This window comes from Periplaneta americana, chromosome 1 (genome assembly GCF_040183065.1).
Source record: "Periplaneta americana isolate PAMFEO1 chromosome 1, P.americana_PAMFEO1_priV1, whole genome shotgun sequence".
In the NCBI taxonomy this organism is placed as follows: domain Eukaryota; kingdom Metazoa; phylum Arthropoda; class Insecta; order Blattodea; family Blattidae; genus Periplaneta; species Periplaneta americana.
Genome location: NC_091117.1, coordinates 209,395,235 through 209,417,341, shown reverse-complemented (window position 1 = coordinate 209,417,341; position 22,107 = coordinate 209,395,235). Strand labels below are relative to the sequence as shown.

Genomic DNA, 22,107 nt, shown 5'->3' with positions numbered 1-22,107 from the left:
CACACATTAGTTTCGCGGCTAAATAACAAACATGGCCAGCAAAATAGTTTAGACAGTTTAGAACTACCACACAACCAATTCCACTTACCATATGATGTTGAAGTGAAATGGCGTGTGTACTCACGCTGTTTTTCTTTTACGTCCATGGACAAATTTAACTCAGGAGTTGGTCTTTCCATTTTCACAATTTCAACTTTCTCGTTGTATGTACGACGGTTAAAAGGCACTTTTAATAAACCTTCTATTACACAGTCATTTTCAACACAAACCTCTCCAGAAACTTGTTCTGCCATATTTTTCACAATATCACTTAATTGGGAAATTAAAAACTTAATAATTCACAATTAATATAACTCTTAGACACTCGAACAAATCACAAATTTAAAATACTGCACTGCAAGAACACAATCACATTTAATTGCTAGCGTACTAAGCATATTGTTGCTTCGCGCCTTCCAAGAAACCGATCACGAGAGCGGCAACTCACCCACCTACAGTGCACGATGGAAACTTGAGGGAGCGGGGGGACGGGCAGTTGTGTGACATGAGCGGAACGGTCACAGGCTACCCTTCGCGGCAGCGGTTTCTCCAGTGATGCCACCTTGACAACTTGTTTCTTTTCGAGAGCAGAGAGTGCATATAAATCTAACAATTACTTTAATTTTAATTACTGTGGTAAAACTAATACGGTAATACAAAATTATTACATTATGTTATATTATAAACTTTTTCTTTTGTAATTTCCTTGGGCTACCACCGGTAGCCCCGGTAGTCCTCAAAATACGCCCCTTCCATGAGTCCAGGGGAGAGCCCACGGTACATACCACTTACCATAGGGTTCAAGTTCCATGGCGGCCCGCAGCCGTCTCTGCATCGGTCGCAACCCCGAAATGGAGGAAAGAAACGGAGATGATGAAATAGGGGATATATATATATATATGAAGTAGAGAGTGTTGATGAAAATATAGAGGGAAATGGGAGTACCCCAAGAAAAACACTCTGCAACGTCTGCTTTGTCCACCACAAATTACATCATGACTTGGCCGAGGATCGAATCCAGGTCGTCTGGATGGGAGACCAGCGCAAGCACTTGAGTCACAAAAGATCTGTCCATGATTCTAGGCAACAAACCCTACCCCAGTTTCCCTGGACCAGTCTCTTTCATACATCGGAGAAATGCTAATGTAACAACAATGGAATGGAGAAACGTTGAAGGAATGATGTCAATGTCTAAAGTGAGGCTCACGTAAGAACAGTTCCTAAACAGCAAATATTGCCGTCTTGTCAGTGTTGCCAACTGTTATCAGATATCACCATATTAAGTAAAATCACGATTGTACGTACTGAATGACTTATTTACTTTCCGTACTTTACCTTTATGTTGGAAGGTTATTCTAAATAATTCAATAATTTGCAACATATTTTCGTAGGTAAACTATACGAGAAAGGGACCAACATGTTAGATATTTTGTCTGGCAATATGAAATTCATTGGTTTGACTAAACAATTGATTCACGAGACCTAATTTAAAAATGTATTTTGTTTGACCACATGAAATTATTAGTCTACTAACTCTGAAAATCGAATATCATCATGAAATGTATGCTTAAGAATGCTTACTCCTAATAATTTAACTATTCTAATTATAATTGCTGTCTCCGGAGCATAATTCCTTCTTCATTATTTTCTTTCGGTTAAATATGAAAGAACAGAACGACAGTAGGGGAAGTTATCCGCACTCTCGCAGCACGCTTTACGCCTTCTTGGTGGAGTCGCTGCCATTTTTTTCTGTTTGACATTGTTGTAATAAAAATCTAGACACGAAAGAAATTCATTAAAATGTGAAATGGTATTTCTGTCGATTACCCACCTGTATTATGACACCCAAGTATGTTACTGTATATTTATTTACACTTACCTGACTATAGTCTTGAATTGTAACTACAACGCAACACATAAAACAACTATTATGTATTAATATTAATACAGCTATTAATTAATTATTAGTATGTTCAAATTTCACTAGCTTTCAGTAACCGGTTCAGAAATCTAGTACAATTTTAGTTCCAGGGAACTCCAGTAGCTACAACGTCTGTCTCAGCTGCCAACATAACAGTTACAAAATCACTACCATTTGTAGTATTTGTCAATATCGAAAGTCGAAACGAAGTTGGCAAAAGAAAATTCAACCTGCAAACTATAAAATCACTACAATTCACTAGCATAATATACTATTTATGTAGTAATGGGGGAAAAATGGTTAGGTTTCACCCTTAGGGTATGAAGTAAGCTGACCCGGACTATATGCTGAGGAAACGGGAGAACCCGAGAAAATTTACAACTGCGAACTGCGACCTTGTCCGTCACAAGTTCGTTATGAATTTTTCAATGAAAATTTCAGGCCTCACCAGCACTTTAATTCGAACCATCTGCGCCTGCGTGACTGGTTGATGGTGTTCATTAGAGATTAAACACAGAGGCCTACACCGTCTAGACCGTCCAGCCACTTCATGGATGTTAGAATAGGCCAATATTTTTGGTCTGAATAGTATCAGAATTCCAACCCTGTCGATCTCTGTTCGAAGATAACAAAAGCAATTTTCGCACCCACAAATTCCACTTCATCGTTGTGCCAAGTTAGAGATTATAAACGAAGTTAAAGCTGCATTCTTGCTCACATGATCGAACTCGGAGAAATTACGCTATATATCAGTCAGTTCTGTACAAAGGCGTTAACTGTATATGGAGTTATAGAAAATAGGTTGTGAAATGAAGCATCGTCTTTTTTTCTGAATACAATATGCCTGGGATTTTGGCCATATAATATGTTTTTCGCTGGAAAGAGAGCTACCAGCACTTGTCGACTTCTTTCATGCTTCATATTTCCCGCTGTGTTTTGTAGTCTTGAATCTTGAATCTATTTTGTGACATTGGCTTTAGCGGCTTTATGCGTTGCTTTGTTTATGATGTGATATATGACCATTGACGGTGTAATGATATGGGTGATTAAAACAACGTTGTAAAATGTGAGTTTACCTTATATAAAGACGAACGAACATATAAAATTTGTGCACATAATATACTGGGAGATGTTTCGAGCGGATGAATACAAGTCATTTCTCTTCGTGTTGTTGAATATCGAATTCATGATTGGTTGTGGCGAGGTCGTGTCAGTGCGACGAGTGTGAGGCGTAATGGCAGTGACTACAGTTGTTGTGAGCATAGGCGGAAAAAACATTTTTAAAGAATGTTTGATCATATTTACAATATAGTCATGATCGTCACGTAAAATCACAAGTGACATGAAAATGTCTTCCTACCGCGGTAGTGTGTTGTTATCGTTAACACTACTCATTTACCTGCACAGAGCAGCTGTACACGGTGAGTAAAATGCATTGGAAGCGAGTGATTGGGATTCTGTTTTAAGGTTGCAGAGCTTCTGGCCGAGAAAATTAATTATGACTTTCTTAGTGTAGCATTCATATACTGTCGATTTACAGTGACTTCAGTCACGTGGAGTTGAAGATTATGTAATGTATGTCAGTCGAGGTTGTATTGAAACATTTAATTTAAAACTATTAAAGTTTGTAATATCACAGATATTACAAAAATAAAAAATTTGAGATATTCGTTGAATTCTTATTTTCTTAATTTGGGTTAAGTACAGAAAATGACACATGTGTTTTTGTAGAATAAGTTTATAAATTTGAATGCTCTGTCGTATTCTTGTATCGTCACATTTTAATGACATTTGAACATGGTTTTGATCCTATTATTAATTTATATACACCTTGCACAAATGTGAATGTTATAAAATAGACACCTACGAAACGTACGTGCAAGTTGTCATAATGACTATCCAAAAGATTGACATTTTCTGACAGTTGCTACACTTTTTATTTTTGAGGTTATCTGGAACGAGTAATCAATCTTCCATAATATATGGTTAATAGTTTCCATATTAACCTTGTCCAGAAACTTACTACTGTACTCTAAGACGGCGTATAGTTGTATAGGATGTTTAATGAAATTATTTAAATCTAAAATAGATTTAGCCGTAGTGTGTGCATGCCTCAAAATCATGAAAGTGACCAGCCATATTAGAACAGGACTACTGTATTATTCTGTACTTGTGGGCTTTTAGGACTGTATGATTGTTCACTTGATCATTGTAACAATTTATTCTCTGTAACTTAGGCCTACAAATGTTCCATTTGATATTCCTCTTGCATGATAATTAGGTTGATTCTCAATCTTTTTAAACTACCGGTAAGCAAAATGTGGCTAACAAGACTGAGTAAGTTCCTGTAATTAGATGCTGTGGATCATTGAGCGAAGTTGGCATTCCCACAGAACTAGATACTGATACTGATTAATATCGGGCTTTTGATAGACTGTACAAAAAATATATATAAATTCATTAATAGATTAGGTCTTGTAAAGAATTGTGTGTTTATATGATAAATATTTGTTATTAGCAATGTCGTGTGGTGTACTGTGAGCCCTTTTGAGTAGACTAAGTTATATTACTTATTAGCTCAACAGTAACAGTAGATGGGGGGGGGGGGATAGCTGAGTGACAAGAAGCCGAGAAATGTGACAAGATTAGAGTGTGTTAAGCAGACTTGGACGAGTAAATTACCTGTACTGGTACGTATTTTATGTTACATTTAAGAAACCGTTTTATAGCCTACATCATCATGTAAGTTAATAGACTAACATTTACTTGATTTTGACGAATTAAACGCTAATTAGCTTAGGCCTACTTCATTATATTTATTTTAAATTATATACTTAATATTTTTACATACAGGCTACTGTAAAATATTTAATGCAATTTGAATTCACTCATGTTTTTCAAGTCTTCATTGATCATTACTATAGGCCTACCTAGACATACAGCTATCATCAGGCAGTAGACCTACTGTACATCTCACTTGATATGTGTCAGAGGAAGAACATTTGTTTGTATACTGTATACTTCTGAAGTTTCATTAGTGTAATATGCTGCTAGTCAGCGATGTAGGCAATGAAGGGGTAAAGGAACTGGCCACCCTACCCCATTATCTCCTGGCCTAGTTTCCTCATAAGTGATGCCTCATTGATGTCACTTATGAGGTTCAAACCTGTCTTCGGACAGTTGATTAAACAACACATAGATACAGTATAACATTTGGGAATATTATTAATTAGTTTTAATGTGTTCATTTATGTTGAACTGTTACCAATATAGCCTAGGCCTTATAGTTGGTATCCGATGTCGAATATTGTAAAATACACACGTCCTTTGTTCATTTCACTCTTTGTTGTACAAATAAGTTATTTTTTTAGTAGTTTTTAACGATAATCCAAAAATTGTGATTTGTAAACTTAACGGGCCGTATTCATAGACATTTTTAGCGCGGGCTTTCGGTGGATGATCAGCGTTTTTCGTATTCATAAACCAGTGTTAGCGATAGGATATGATTTGAATTCTGTACAAGTAACCAGTAGGTAGCCAGGGCTAGCTTAGTACGCTCGTAGCGCGTGCTGCGAAATATCTATGAATAGCACCCAACATAATTAAGACAGGGTGGTTCACTGCTGTGGAGTAACAGTCAGCGCATCTGGCAGTGAAACGAGCGGGCCCAGGTTCAAATCCTGGGACAAGTTACCTGGTTGGGGGTTTTTTTTCCAGGGTTTTCCCTCAACCATTAAAGCAGAATTGCTGGATAACTTTCGGCGTTGGACCTCGGACTCATTTCGCCATCATTAACATGCAACCATAACTGAGGATGACAGACCTTTCCCCCACTTCATTTCACATACATATCCCATGTAGACACAAACAATGCCTCTGTACTACGTGACTCAAATCAGGCTATTCTTTCTATACAACCCTGTATTATATAGTCTCTCCTGTAACATTCTTATGGTATATGTGTTTCCGGCATTCTTTTTAGATGTCCCAGCCATGTTTATTAAGTTACTGTCCTTGGTACTGTGGGTGAAGTACATAAGCTGACATGCTGTATATATTTGGAGATTTTCTCAACTAAAGAGGATGTAGCTTGTCATAATGACTATTGGGTAGCAGTAGGGTCATCCATAATTCTACTGCATCAGCAACACTGCTTTCTGAGTTTTGACAATTAGTATTGGTCAGCTGGCTCCGAGGATGTAAGAATGCAGTTATTTTATTTATTTGTGAAAGAAAATTTTCATCATATAAAAGACATTTGAGGCACTCAGAAGCAAAATGATACAAGTGATATTTTTTAAAAACGTGAGAGAAGTGTATATTCGTTTGCAGTGTGGTTGTTGTAATAAATGGTCAGTGACAACCTGGATAATCATTTTCGTAAAAAAAAGTGCACATAGCCACTTTTGCAGCCACTACGATGATATGGGCCTTCACTTGATACAAGCAGTAATGATTAACCATCCATTCTGCAGGCAATATTCGAACCTACGACAGAGACTTCTTAACCAGTGTGTACACAGCATTTGCAAATAACTAATAAAAATATGTCTAATATTTGATAAATAATTGTTATTTTGAGTACAGTGAAGTTTCAGTAAGTTTGTCCAGACTTAAGGTTTGTTAGTGCAGACTTAAAAACAGCATGTGTTAAACATTTTTCTTCTAAAATTTAAATGACTGTCAGCTAGGTTTGGCATGGATAAATGCAACTTGTTCTGTGTGTTAGGAAATAACATACATTAGATAACAGTATCTTCTGCTGTTAAGCTGCCATTTCTCTTTTCAAGGCTGATGCGTGTTTTTGTAAAATAGACTGAAGAATATAAATGCAGAGTTTTGTTGTAATGGCAAACAAGGTATGCTGATGATAGTAATAATAATAATAATAATAATAATAATAATAATAATTATTATTATTATTATTATTATTATTATTATTATTATTATTATTATTATTATTATTATTTTGGCATCCAAATGTTCAGAACAGACAAGGTTGAAGAAAAGCAACAGAATATTAACTGAGCTGAGGAAGATGTCATAGACATATAAACATTGTAAAACTGGTAATAAATAAATATAAATTATTAAAATAATTAAATAAATACATTTACAAATAAATGAATGAATGGAACATACATCATATTTTGTCAATTCATTTCACATACTCTATTCTTCATATCCACTTTTAAAATGCTTCTAGTCATTTCCCTTCATTTCGTCGTAATGTCCATGTTTCAGTCCCATAGTGTCACACTCCAGACAAAGCACTTCACTAGCCTCTTCCTTAGTTATTTTTCCACAGATCTGCTCAAGAGCCTTTTGACTTCCTGGCAGGAGCTCATGTTGTTGCATATAGTACACCAAGTGTTTGAAGTTATCCTCTTGTCAATCTAATTTTCTTTTGGTTGGATTGGATCTTAATGTGTCCTTCACAGTATTTGCTCCCAGATATCTCATTGATGGAATAGTTTACATCTGAAATCTTTTACCATGGAAAGACTCGTTATGGCATGTTTGCAGTTTTTCTTGGGAAGGATAAATGTGGTAGTGTTCCGTTCCTTTTTGCATACCACTCTCTCTTTCGCATCTTAAAAGATCCTTGGAGGCACCAGCATGGATGTGATAACTATAAAAATACTAAATTAAAAAAGAAATCTAGAAATGGGCATCAATTGATTTAAAGGTGAAACGAGCATTGAGCGACTTCCGCTGATTTTGGAATAGACACCGACGCACTTGAACTGCCAACATAGAAAACAAAAAATCACACTCAGTCGCTTTCACCTTCATCTTGACGGGATAATAAAAGCCTTAACTAACCTAACCTAAGTGCGTCGGTGTCTATTCCAAAATCGGCAGAAGTCGCTCAACGCTCGTTTAACTGATTTAAACATCAGTAAGTAGGTTAAACTTCTGCTTTGCAATGGTAATCATCATGCGAGTGGCTGTGATTGAAATTATATGATTTTATAATTAGATGTGTATTAGATTTTATAATTAGATATTTCTCAACATGATAATATTGTAATATACATTCAGTTTTCTTCATTGTACCTCTGTTCAATTGAATTTGACAGGAACAAACTGGAAGGCTATGCAAATCTTCAGGTAAAGCTCCCTATTGAATTTATTCAAACTGGAATGCTGTTCCTATTCACAAAAAAAAAAAAAAAAAAAAAAAATGAATAGGATCATTCCATTTTGTGGTAAGTGAAATTCATTTAAGTTATAATATTGTGCTGCAGGCTGTTTTATATAGTGAGGAAATAACTGTTCTGTTTCGTGAAACTGTACAATTTAACCACTGCTCTGGTGGCCAGGAGCAAGCAACATTAGAGCTACCAATGACCACTGTATTTGGATACTTTAAAGTAGAAGGGTGCAAAGTGCCAAAATGAAACATTGGAGATAAGATAAAAAAATGTAGCTATAAGAATAATTGTACATATATTTGTGTCATGTTTTTTTTACTGATAGAAAACAGCAATAGTGCAGTGTTTACTCATTAATAATAGTAGTATGTAAAGACATTATTTCTCCATATTTAGTTATATAACACAGACTGTGAAGAGGGTTAAGTAATGGGTACAGTTGCAGTAGAATGGTGCAAAGTCCAATACCTATTTTTTCCTATTCTGGAGCAATTTTTACTCACAGATCTGCCTGTAGAACTGCCTATGCTCCTCATTTGGAAGATAGGGTGTCATTGCTAGTAGATCCCCCTTCTTTTCTTCAGTAATTTCCCTATTTTATGCTTTAACTTGAAACAATGCTGACTGCACATCTTTCATACTTTTTTTCCCTTTTTAAGCACTTTAATGGTATGTACTGCATCATTATCACGGGACTATTTCACAGAAACACTACCAGCTTTACTAACATCATACTGAATGCAACATGCCTTAGAAATATTCAAGTTCTTGATGGAAATAAGTTAATCAGCAACATCTTGCATATTAAGGAAATATGACTCTAGCTTTGAAACGGTTTGAAATGGTTCTACAACTTTAGAGTCTTGTACGATTTTAAGCAGGTCACTAGGAATGAAGGCTTTTGTCACTTTTGTCAAATCAGAATCGCATTGCAAGAAATTGTGGCCATTGAGAAGGAAACATTGTTCTATGTGCTCAAATAAACCAATGGCAACTAAAAAGGGACACATGAAAACCATTACACGATTTTTGTTTTCAGCTGCACAGTTATCAGATTCTTCTTGTTTGTTATGTCCATATTCATTAGTTTTAATACACACGAGGCAATCTCATTGGCACCTCTACTCGCGATGCTTTCATCCCACATACACATATAAGACTGCATTGTATCACATACACAAACTCCAAAGTTATAACGTGAAAGCTGACATCTGTAAAACATTTCGCCGTGTGTAAGTTTGGGCACAAACATGAACTGTTGAAGATCCATTGCATTCTATGATGCAGCTCAATAGGGCGCTTACCTTCTGAAACTGAATGGTGCTGGCAAAGTAACATCTAAATATCTCGCTTAAGAAACACAAGTGGATGTAGCCTCTTTCATACATCATCCTCCTAGACACATTGCACTTTTCTGCATAATAATTTCGTTTTCTATGATTTTGGCACTTTGCACCTTTCTACTTTAAAGTATCCATTTAAAAATGCTCTTTTCTTACAGCATCCATTTGTCGAGGAACACTACCCTCAGTTGAAATGAAGTAGTGAACAGACGTTTCTCTAGTTTCAAATGTCTTTAGTGCTGCATTGCGTTCTAAAGAATTTAAAAGAAACATTTTATCTTGAGAGTCATCATGTCCTTTAGTTTCAGCAAACTGGTGTAGTTCTTGTTTGTCACATCCTCTGTTTTTTTAACTCCTCAGATGGAAAACAAGGGTTGCTTTTACAGCTTTGACCACTTTTTCAATCTTTACTTCACGTGGCATTAGGAAAACTTGCCATCTCACAGACAAGATATCAAGCGTTCTTTCCACCATTCTCCTTAGAAAACCTGCAATTGGAAATCTTTTTGTGTAGATCTTCCATTTGAGTTTTCGGGATGGTCTTGTTAGATTTTACATTATGGGAAAGACTTCGTCACCCACCATCACATGTGTATGTGTATGTATTTATTTACACTGCAAATGGGTATATATCCGGTGGCAGTGGTAACTAATTACACTCAATAATGACAATTAATAATAAACACAACTAATAAAAAAACAATAATTAATAATAATAATATAATAATAATAATAATAATAATAATAATAATAATAATAATAATAATAATAATAATAATAAGGAGCATCCTAAATTAAATGAAGCATGGTCACTTAAAATAACTAAAGTAAATCTAATTTGTATCTTAACCCTAAGTTCGAACTAAGACCCACGAGTGTGACAGGTTCATACCTGCACAAGTACTATTCGGCACTACACTTATTTCGCTGTCAACTCACTCACTGCACTGATTCTACCTGATTTCACTAACACTTCTAACCATTTCACTGTTCAAATACTTTGCACAGCCACTTCACTGACACCAACACACTTCACTTACACAATAGACTTCACTGACACTACACACTTCACTGACACAACACACTTCCTCACTGATAGAACACTTCAAATAACAAGATATCAATTACACACTTTAAGTAGTGTGTATAATATACTACCGTCTATTAGTAAAGTCCTTAAGCCTATTTTTAAATACATTTTTGGTTGTTGGTAAAGCCTTTAGTAAGTCTGCAGGTAAAGCATTCCAGTCCCTGATAGTACGATTGAGAAAAGAAAACTTTCCAGTGTCTGTCCTCTGTCTTCTTTCCCTCAATTTATATGAGTGGTCGTACCTTGAAGAGTAATTTGGCGGTTGCAACCTATTTTTTATTTCTCTCCAGACAGGCTCACCTCTGTATGTTTTGAACATTGCGCATAATCGAATTCGCGTTCTCCGGTCCGTGAGTGTGTCCCATTTTAATGGTGAATTATTATGACAACACTTGAGAGCCCGTTTTTTAATCTTTTCCAGTGTCTTAATATGTTCTAATCTGTAAGGCTCCCGACAGGTAGCAGGTGTTCAGTTTAAAGTATATTAGAGTCTTGAGGCAGGTCCAATTTGTGATGTTGGAGAACCTTTTCAGAACGAACTATTGCATAAAATATTACCATCACTGAATTTGTCATAAGATCTTACATTAACTGTTGTGAACTTGTAGTCACCATCTGCTATTGCAAGTAATACAATTGAAAAATTCTTCTTATAATTGAACAGCGAACCATTTTTAATTGATTTTTTTTATGGTTATATGCTTACAGTCAATTGCACCTACATAGTGAGGAAACTGCTACCAGTCTTGGAAATCATTTGCATTTTGCATCAAATTGGCTTTTGTAGGTTTTGGCAATGTGCTGCATCGCTGCTATACCCTCCTTGTACACAGATTCGTCGAGGTCTGCTACCGCGATAACCTCTTCATTTGATGAAAATTTCTCCCAGCCTACTGAGTTTCGAGTTTTGGGAAAAGAAAGAAGTCCGAGGGTGCGAGATCTGGTGAGTAGGGGAAGTGCAGCAACAATTCGAACTGTAGTTTGTGTAGTTTAGCAATCCCGATTGCAGACGTGTCATCTGATGCATTGTCATGATGAGACAACACTTTTTTCTTGGCCATACCCGGCCTCTTCTCCCTGTCAGTTGCTGCAGGAGATTTGAATAATATTCTCCAGTTATTGTTCTCTCCTTTGCTACATAGTCGATCATGATTATCCCCTTAGAATCACAGAACATGGAAGCCATAACTTTCCCAGTTGATTAAACAGCTTTTACTTTCTTTGGAAGCAGAGAATCATTGTGCTTCCATTGTTTCGACTGCTGTTTTGTCTCTGGTATGTAGTAGTGGTTCCAGGTTCCATTAGTGGTCACAAACTGCCTAAAAATATCAGCGTACTTTTTCTCGAATCGAGCCAGACAATTCGTTATGGAGACCCTGAACATGCCCAAGACATTGACTAAGATGTACAGTCTACCGTTGTGGAGTAATGGTTAGCCTTCCTGACCGTGAAACAAGCAGGTCCGGTTCATATTCTGGTCAGAGGAAGTTACCTGGTTGAGGTTTTTCCTCAACCACTTGAAGCTGAATTTCATGTGCAACAGTCTAAGTTTGACTCGTAAGTACTGAATACGACAAAAAAATCTGTCAAAGAGTTTAGGCATGTCAGTTACTTACTACTCAATATGGAAATGGATATTTATATGAAAATCTTGAAGTAGATTTTTGTGTCATCACAATACTTTATTTGGTTGAGTGGTAAAACACTGGACTTGTATTTAGGAGGTCCTAGATTCAAATCCTCCAGCCACTCTGATCAGAGTTTTTAGTTGTTTTCTCGGATCATAAAATTAAATTCAGCTATTGCAAAGGTAAATGCCGGATTGGTTCCAATTTATAGTACAAAAATACAAATAATGTTCCACAAAATCTCAATTTTTACGGTTTGTACATAGTGAACATGTCTGCTGATATGGCCATAAGATGGCTTGTTTTTGTTAGGTTATTTAAAGACTTTGCATCAACCACTGCATTAGGCTAGTTAGCATCAATGAAATTAGTCATAGCAAAATAGTATTTGGTGAGATGAGGCCGAGGATTCATTATGTGATTATCTGACATTTGCCTTACTTCGGAATATGTATGATAAGAACTTTCTTGTGTTAAATTTTAACGTACCTTGTTAACATGTTTCGACCTATTTTGGGTCATCTTCAGAACTAGTCGTTTTTGGTCTTGGTGCCTCTTGTTTCCTGTGAGGGTGCGTTCGTAGTGTAGAGTCAAAGAGTGTATGTGTTTTGAAATTGAGTTGTGTGTTGAGAATATCGTTGGGGTGTGTTTTCGTGTGTCTGTATATTTCATTTGTTCTAGTGTGTTGAGTTTCTGGCTTTTTGGTTGGATGTGCAGTATTTCCATGTCTGTGTTGATATCTCTGTAGGTGTGGTTGGCGTTTGTGTTGTATTCTGCATATGTGGAGGTGTTTTCTAATTTTTTTATGGCCAACCACACCTACAGAGACATCAACACAGACGTGAAAATACTGCACATCCAACCAAAAAGCCAGAAACTCAACACACTAGAACAATATGAAATATACAGACACACGAAAACACACCCCAACGATATTCTCAACACACAACTCAGTTTCAAAACACATACACTCTTTGACTCTACACTACGAACGCACCCTCACAGGAAACAAGAGGCACCAAGACCAACAACGACCAGTTCTGAAGATGACCCAAAATAGGTCGAAACATGTTAACAAGGTACATTAAAATTTAACACAAGAAAGTTCTTATCATACATATTCCGAAAATGAGAGAGCCGATGAATTGGCAAAGATGGCAGCCAACTCTGATGTGCCACTGTCGTACAATTTATGTCCACTATCCTATATCAAAAAAGTACCCAAAGAACATTATATGCAAGAATGGAACGAAAGATGGGTCAATAGTGATAAGGGAATTCTTACAAAAGAGCTATATTTTCCAACTGTTTATGATCGTAATAAATGTAAAGTAATAACGCCAAATTTCGTACTGACACAGTTTTTGACTGGGCATGGAAAATTCGGGGAATACTTAAATAGATTCCATATTAAAGACGATGCAACTTGCATTTGTGGGGAGGAATCTCAAGATGTCAAACATGTATTATATGATTGTCTAGTCTTTTGCCGTGAAAGATACGAGCTTGAGTTGTTACTGAACACTTTAAACTATACATTTACCAAACCGTTAACCAATATACTTACCAACTCTAAATCATATAAGTATTTCATGTCTTTCTTGAATAGAATTTTCGTGAAACTGTAAAATGTTAAATTATTCCGGGAAAAAAATCGTATTATTTCTAATCAACTATAATGAAATTGCAAGTCTTCAATTTCGCATACTATAATATTGTACTATTGGTTTTAATTTTTATTTTAATTATGTATTTGATTTCTAATTTTGAGCCATTTCTTGTAATACCTGATTATTGCCAATTGTTGTTACTAAATAATGTATTTAATTCGTAAATTTTAAGCCATCTCTTAGTATAGCTATTTATTGCTTCTAAAATAACGTGTTTAATAGCTATTTTATATATATATATATATATATATATATATATATATATATATATATATATATATATATTTCTTCCTATAACCATTATATATAAATATAGAGACATGCCTTGAGGCTTTATGAAACGATCCATTCTTTCATTAAGGTGCATTCTTGTACATAATTCATGTGAATTGCAACCTTGACCACAATTATGTATTATAATTTTATTATTGTTTATTGCTTATAAAATATATTTTGATGCCAACTATAACCCTAATATACCTCAGGGTGAAATAGGGTTTATTAAATTGGATAATAAAAAAAAAGTGATACAGTGTTAAAAGTTGTGTAATCAAGATGTATATTTGCCTTACATTTGGGGAAAACTTCGGATATAATCCACTTAGCTAGTCAATGCAAGTGGGAATCGAACCAACACTGAGCACAGCTCTGTACTGTAGGTACCTATTGCCTGAGCTACGCCAGTGGCTGACATGAGCGTGTGAGGAGTGAATGGTAGATAGCAGTAATCTAATGTATAAATAACAAAGTGCCATTACAGACCTTGGGGTTAAAGTGACTATAAATAAAACCTAAGATAAAAATAAAAAGAGAAGGCTGTTTCAGGGTATCCAGGAAACTACCTATAGGGTAATTATTCCTTACTAATTTTACGTTTTGCAAAATATAAAGTATACAGAATGAGCTGTGAGTAATGTCATTAATTTTAGGGGGATTATTTTTTTAGAAATTTCAAACAAAAAAGCTTAATACAATTTATATCATTTTTCTTTTCTTTCCGAGATAAAAATTGTTTTATGTGAAACATTTCATGGTATGTTTTGGGAAAGCCATTGATTTAATTTCCAGTTTTCTCAATCAGTTTAAGAGAGCAATGTATTGTGATAATAAATGATTGAACGAATTTTAGTTTTGTCCTTTAAATATGCAGAAATTCAATCCGAACAAATGTAACATTAAAATTTCTTCTCAGAACGAAAAGTTATATTTATTCAGATCAAATTTTTTGTACATTCGAAGGACAAAACTAAAATAATTTATTATCATAGTACTTTGCCCTCTTAAGGGGAGGCAGAGGTGAAATTTTCGAACAAAACTGAAGAAAAAATGAAAATTTGGTTTTTTCCATTTTTATTATCTTTATTTTGATATTCCGATGTTAGTTTTTGATTTTGTGCCCTTAAAAGTATAAAATTAAAACCAAGATAAATGTATTACTATATTATTCCCATAATAAACTAATACTTATCATTATTTATATACCTTCTCGTCCACACCTGTGGAGTAACAGCTAGCGCATCTGGCTGCAAAACCAGGTGGCCCGGGTTCGATTCCCGGTCGGGACAAGTTACCTGGTTGAGGTTTTTTTCGGGGTTTTCCCTCAACCCAATACGAGTAAATGCTGGGTAACTTTCGGTGTTGGACCCCGGACTCATTTCACCGGCATTATTACCTTCATCCCATTCAGATGCTAAATAACCAAAGATGTTGATAAAGCGTCGTAAAATAACCTACTTAAAAAAATATACCTTCTCTGAACATATAAATAAAAAGAAATATTGAAAATTTCTTACAATATAGTGCATGGAGCATTTTATATCAAATGATATAAAGTTTTATAAAATTATTAATATTTACAGAACTATTGTACTTAGAAAGTTGAAACTTGGTATGTCCATTACTAATAACATACTTAGTATCCATGATCAATTTCAAACAAATCGGATAAATTTTGTGGATTTTGAAATATTCACCTCTGCCTCCCCTTAAATTGTTGAGCATAGTGGGAATTAAGTCAATGGTTTTCCAAAAACATGCTGTGAAATGTTTGATATAAAACAATTTTTAACTCGAAAAGGAAGCAGAAACGAGCAAATTTGTATTAAACTTTTTTTTGAAATGTCTCAAAGAATAACCGCCTGAAATTAATGGCATTATTTATGGTTCCCTTTGTATATGTGTACCCCACTCAGTGGTTCTTTGATCTTAGGGAAAGGTAGAAGCAGGAACTCATATCCGGAGAATACAGAGGATGCTATAGAATTTCCTATTTTCCTCTGAGCAATTCTGAAAATATCCGCAGAAAAAAATCCTTGTTTGCTCCCAAAACAGCAGAAATCATATTCTTCTAGCCTAGTTCGATCCACTCATCCAACTATGGTTTAGAAATCATGTAAGAAACTTCGATTGACCACGTAACTTTGGAACAGTTCTCTCTGTGTATGTATCTCCTATCAATTGACTTCCATCACTGCTTCATTACTGCTGAATAGTTGTAATTATATGAACCATTTAATGATTTCTTTCATTTGTGTGGTACTAAAGATTTCCTGTCCATATTTGGGAAGTATGAAGATCTATTCGAGGGACTGGCTATCCTGATGGGTTTTTATCACTACCTTTCTCAGTTTTGACATCATACCACGACTCTTGTATCAGAAGTAATTTCTTGTTCATACTGACATTTCTTATTATACCATGAACGTTAAGTAATATATTTGGTTTAAAGCTTGATTAAATAACGTGGCAGAAGTACAAAATCAAATGTCTCAACTCATTTCAAAGAACATATAATACAAGACTCTCTCTTCTTCCATCGAAGTCCAAGTCAAAAGAATGTCGAAGACTTGGGAGATAGCTAAAATGTCTTTGAGACTGGGTCGAAACAGATTTATTTAGGCACATTAAAAGACCTCCAAACCTTTTAAATTAGAGCCTTTGAACTGAATTTCTCCTTCCTTACGTCCTAGTAATACCTTAGTTGCATACTATAGTCCCGTTGCTCTAATTTCCAGCAGCCAATCGCATTGCACGTCGGCTACATTTAAACGTGTGCGTCTTGTGATTCGCTGAGGAAGACGTTATTCATTTCTTAAGGCTCGATAAATACTTAATATAATCGCCCGCCATTTTGGCTCTTTCGTTGGCGTTCGCAGAAAGCACACGAAGACGTTATTTGCCGCTCAATTATTTGCTGAATTACAGTGCGTTTGATTTATTATCATAGGAGCTACGACATGATAATGTTTAACCGTGTGGCAAATAGATTCCTCGTATGGTAGCTCGGCAACGAAAGAACAAAAATGGCGAACGATACTACCTACCTAGACTTTATAGAGCCTTCACTTCCTAAGACGTAAGCAAAGAGGAGGAGTCATGCCGGGAATAACAGCATCGCGACTATAGGTGACCTTTGAGATTTTTTTATACAAATTAGTGTAACTAAAATTGCTAGTAGGTTTTGAAGCCTCTGCTAGGGGGTGCCTATGTTCTGACTCCGGAACTATGGGTTCAATGATGAATTCATGATGACTGAAGAAGACACTTACATACATGCTGTCTGTTTTAAACCATGAAGTGTTGGAAACTAAAATGAAAATCCTGTAACTGAAGAAGTTTATATCTTGTAATGTATGTACTTTCTGAAATCTGTGGAGATGTAGAAATAATGTGGTGTGACTTTTTTGTTGTAAGTGGTTAGACAAACATAACAAAGATTTTTATACTTCATATCAGTTGTTTACTGCAGTGTTGCTTTGCCTTTATCTGTGGGTCATATCTGTCTGTCACAGAATGAAGTGAGGGTCACATAACCTTCTCAAATAATACTTGTATCATTTTAAATGTTAGCAATGATTTATTTTTTCCTTGCAATTTAAAAAAACATATATTTGTTTTAGGTTATGCAATTAAAGACATCTATCCGTAAAATATTCTATTTAATTTGCAACTTAAAATGAGCGAATTACATTGTACAAATACTTGTTTCAAAGACATGTATTGGCTCCATACGTAGAACAAATAAGAGACCTACCAAGAGTTTGATCAAAGAAGAGCTTTTGGTAAGGCATCCAATAAATAAACTCTCTTTAACTCCCTCCCTTCTCTGTTTTGTGTCACTTCTAATAATGCAGTTGATATGTAGCTCCGAAATGTTGGATGTTTTTGTATCTGATGCCAAAAGAGAGAAACATATGAACTGAAAAAGAAATAAGTAGGCTATGTGAAGGATATTTAAGTGCAGCAATCTACTACAAAAAATTGTTTCGTGACATTGTTAACTGCAGAAACATAGCAGCTCGCAACATCTGTGTGGTTGCACCTTGTGATGGAAAAATCGGAAGTAAATCACAGCACATTGTATTTCAGAGTGGGTCTTGACTGCTTCATTCAGTATGTTCGGCTTTTTCATGTCCATCTCGCCAAGTTCATATTTTCCATGTACTGTATTCAATTTGTTTCCAACTATACATGCCTACAGGAAAAAAAAACTCTTTCCTTACCCTAAGGAGGCATATTAATTTTGTTGTGATTGCCAACTTTGAGATGTGATCATAATTATTTATTACATCCACTGATCATATACATGATATGGGACATGTCATATTTACAAACTAATAATTAATTACATAATATACATAAAAGTAATAACTATAATTAAACGCAACACAAATACAAATATAAAAAACTTGGAACTTGATTGAAGAAAACTACAGGTCGGTCGATTTCGGCTATAAGTAACCATTTGCAGTATGTCTTGAAGTCAGGAGTCAATTTCAACCATCGCGTCTTTCATGAGAAGACATCCTTCTCGAAGTCAGGATCTGGAAAAGAGGAAGTAAAGTTTTTTTGAAGTAAGGCGTTCTTTTTCTATTCAGTTATGACAATTTTCAATAAATTCATTCATACTGTAAAAGCATTTTTTGATTAAAATTTTATAAAGAGCTTTCTTAAATTTCTGATGTGCAGATATTTAAGATAATTTGGTAGGCTATTGTACATAAGAAGACCAGCATGAATGAAACTGTTTTTATATAGAGTTGTGTTAAAACTTTCAATAAAAATATTATCTTTATTTCTTGTATTGTACTGGTGTGTGTCTGTATTTGTAGGAAAGCTATGCAAATTATATTTGATAAAATTTAAGGTTTCATAAATATAAATACAGGGTAATGGCAAGATATGTAATTTTTTTGAAGAATGGTCTACAGCTGGTAGTTTGAGACACTTGAACTATGGCTCTAATAGCTCTCTTTTGTAGTTTAAATATGAGAAGAATAGTGATCCAAATACAGAGCCCCAAGGCACTCCCGCCTTTGTGCATCACCATGAGGAAAACTGATTGTTAAATGAAACACACTGTTGGCGGTCACATAGATGGAAGTCCATCCAGCTCAAGATGATGTCTGACAGGTGCAAAGTCTTCATCTTTGCAAGAAAGAATGGAAATAGAAGTACTCTGAGAAAGTGCTGACACAGCCTTGGACCTCACAAATTCTATTGAGACACATTGGGATTTGAACCCTGGTCTGTGGGGCGAAAAGTGACTCTCTAGCTATTTGGCTAATAGTGTATTTTATCTCAATTCTGCATTGATATGTTTCTGAAATAAAGAAAAGTGAAAACAATTGACAAAATGAGACTATTCAGTCACGTGTAGCAATTACTTTCATTGTTTGTAACTATCACATTTGATATAATGGCTTTCAAGGAATCTTCTGTGCTGTTGCAAGGCAAACCCAACATATATAAAACTCAAAAAAGTTTCATATCCATTGTTCAAGAATTAAAACAGAAAATCAATGTCCCGAATTTAAAAGAAAACTTACAAATTAAACCAAACCCTTTAACTCTATTAAATATACAATATAATCTAAATTTAACAGAAGAAATACTGAAATCAGAAGTAAACACTGAAATACTGAAACAATTGTCTTTAGAGACAATTAATATTACATACCCTCCACAAAACTGGCTTCATTTATACACCGACAGATCCTTGATCTCCAGAGAACAAGGTGCTGGTGCAGGTGTTACGTGCTGTCTCTTCTCACTTTATAGATCTCTTGGGTATGGAACAACAAGTTTTGATGGAGAAATCATTGCAATAAGTGAATGTCTCAGGAATCTTCTATGCCACATCAATAAATTTAGGAATGCAGTTATATTGTCAGACTCCAAAGCAGCTATTCTATCAATCGTCTCTAAACACACACCTTCATCTCAAACAGCAGAAATAACTAAAATGCTCTCTCAATTAATATCACTCAATAAAAAATTATATTCCAATGGATACCATCCCATTGTGGAATCCTAGGAAACAAGAATGCGGATGCTTTAGCAAAGAAGGGCAGCACCGCTACTTACAGACCTGTTACTAAATCTATGTATTACTCTGTGAAAAGATTTATTAAATCTACATACTTAGACTTCAACAAACAAAATTTGATAACACAATCCCAAGGGAAAAAATGGAACTCTCTGCATCAAAATCCACGAAAATCGTCTGTAGCTGCATTTAGATTGGCAACAGGCCATGATTGTTTGGCTAAACATCTGCATAGAATTGGAATATATCAGTCCCCTAACTGCCCATTGTGCAACTCAAACCAAGAAATGGATTCGGAACACTTCAAAATCTGTGCTTCATTGGCTGGTCATGATAATATCTTTGAAAAATGGAGTGCAAGAGGTCAAATGACTTTATTGTCAAACGCCTGGCATTAGAAAACAACATTTGTATCTGGCACAATTGCTATTTCCTGTTCACTAATGTTAAAACATGTGATTGAGTTTTCTTCAGTGGTTGATCACTATGTTTACCATTATACCTGAGGTTTGCCAGTTCAGATCCAGCTGAAAGCTGTAGATTTGAAAGAAAATCCTTAACTTGACTTCCTCTAAAGGGAACTTAAGTCGAAGGTCATGTGCTGTAGATTTACACAGTTTGAAAGAAAACTATAATCATAATGAGAAGTTTCCATGCAAAAATACCAGTACTTTCTAACCCATGCAAAAATCCAACTGTGCCAGTTTTCATCCCCTGTTATCAGTGGCGGCTGGTGGTTTGAAAATATGGTGGTGCACAATAGATATCGAAGAGGAGTTAAACATACTTTACTTTAAAGTTTAAAACCGTGTATACCTGAGTGGGTATACATATAAGGCTTATTTATATGCAATTAATAAATGAAATGACTAAATACAAGCATACCTATTTATACAGAAAGTCCAAAAGTGGAAGGGGTCGTGGGCGGAGCTCTCTATATTGCGATTTACCCTCATGAAAAACATTTGAGCACAGAATCATCATCAGAATGCTACCAAGTACCAAGTGCAACGTTTTCGTTCATAAAATTCAAATGCAGCTTTCGTAGGCTGTCGGGAGATAGCAGCACTTATTGTCAGAACGACAACTCTTACAACTTTAAAAGCAAAATGCAAGCTCCTTTATGTATTGTGCCGTTTGTGTGCATGTAGATTGAGAAAGTAATATGCGAAATATGCGACTGTTCGTTGCACAAGCCGAATGAATACATTTTTCATGCTTATTACTTCGGACAAATGTCTAATTGGAACAGATACTTTCCCAGTGAATTTAGTTTCTTCTGCACTGACGTTGGTGTCCATGTCAGGGAGTGCGACAAACCATTCTCAATGAGGAAAGAAGTAGACCACGCCTCTAACCCCCTGTCCCCACATTAGCCGAACATCTCTATAAACTACCTTTCATAGGTTTTCAACATCTTTGCAAACCAAGAGGCTCGAAGGCTCCTGCAGATGTACAAAACAAGACGCCAGCTGCAGATAGTCATGAATAAAAAAAAATTTTTTTTTTAAATAGTAACAAAGCCGGGAGATTAGGAACATTACTGGGGGGTGTACAAACCTGCAACCCCCTTGAGAGGCAGCCACTGCCTGTTATCATCCTATCAACGGAATAATGAATCCGTCTTTCAGATGTTCACACACCAAAAATGGAATTCGGTCCTGTTAGCAAGACTTGGAAGTTGTATTTGGCGAAATTTGTAGGCATTGAAAGCCAGCTGACCACTATCGGGTCATATTTGGAGTTGTTTGTCACAAGTTTCCTTCAAACTGTTAATAGCTTTTGAGATAATATGTTTTTGTCATTATGATAAATAACTTCCTGAGTACAACTGTCGCTTTTAAGAACACTGTCCCAAACTGTCTATTGAAAAAAATAATTGTACTTCATGATATTTAATGAACATACAATGAAACTTGAATTATTTCTC

General features: G+C 35.4%; 1 protein-coding gene across 4 annotated transcripts in view; it reads left to right on the top strand.

Annotated features, from left to right (window-relative positions):
* The first annotated feature begins 2,975 nt into the window (after positions 1–2,975).
* Positions 2,976–22,107, top strand: part of babo (TGF-beta receptor type-1 babo) — a 92,452-nt gene continuing 73,320 nt past the window's right edge. For 2 of the 4 annotated variants that reach the window (XR_011334145.1, XM_069836580.1), the window contains exon 1: positions 2,976–3,381. Coding sequence is in view for 3 of the 4 variants with exons in the window: in XM_069836580.1 (XP_069692681.1) it covers positions 3,303–3,381 (79 nt within the window). In the remaining variant the exon portion in view is untranslated. The remainder of the gene's footprint in view (positions 3,382–22,107) is intronic. The other 2 variants (XM_069836581.1, XM_069836582.1) reach the window with 2 other exon arrangements.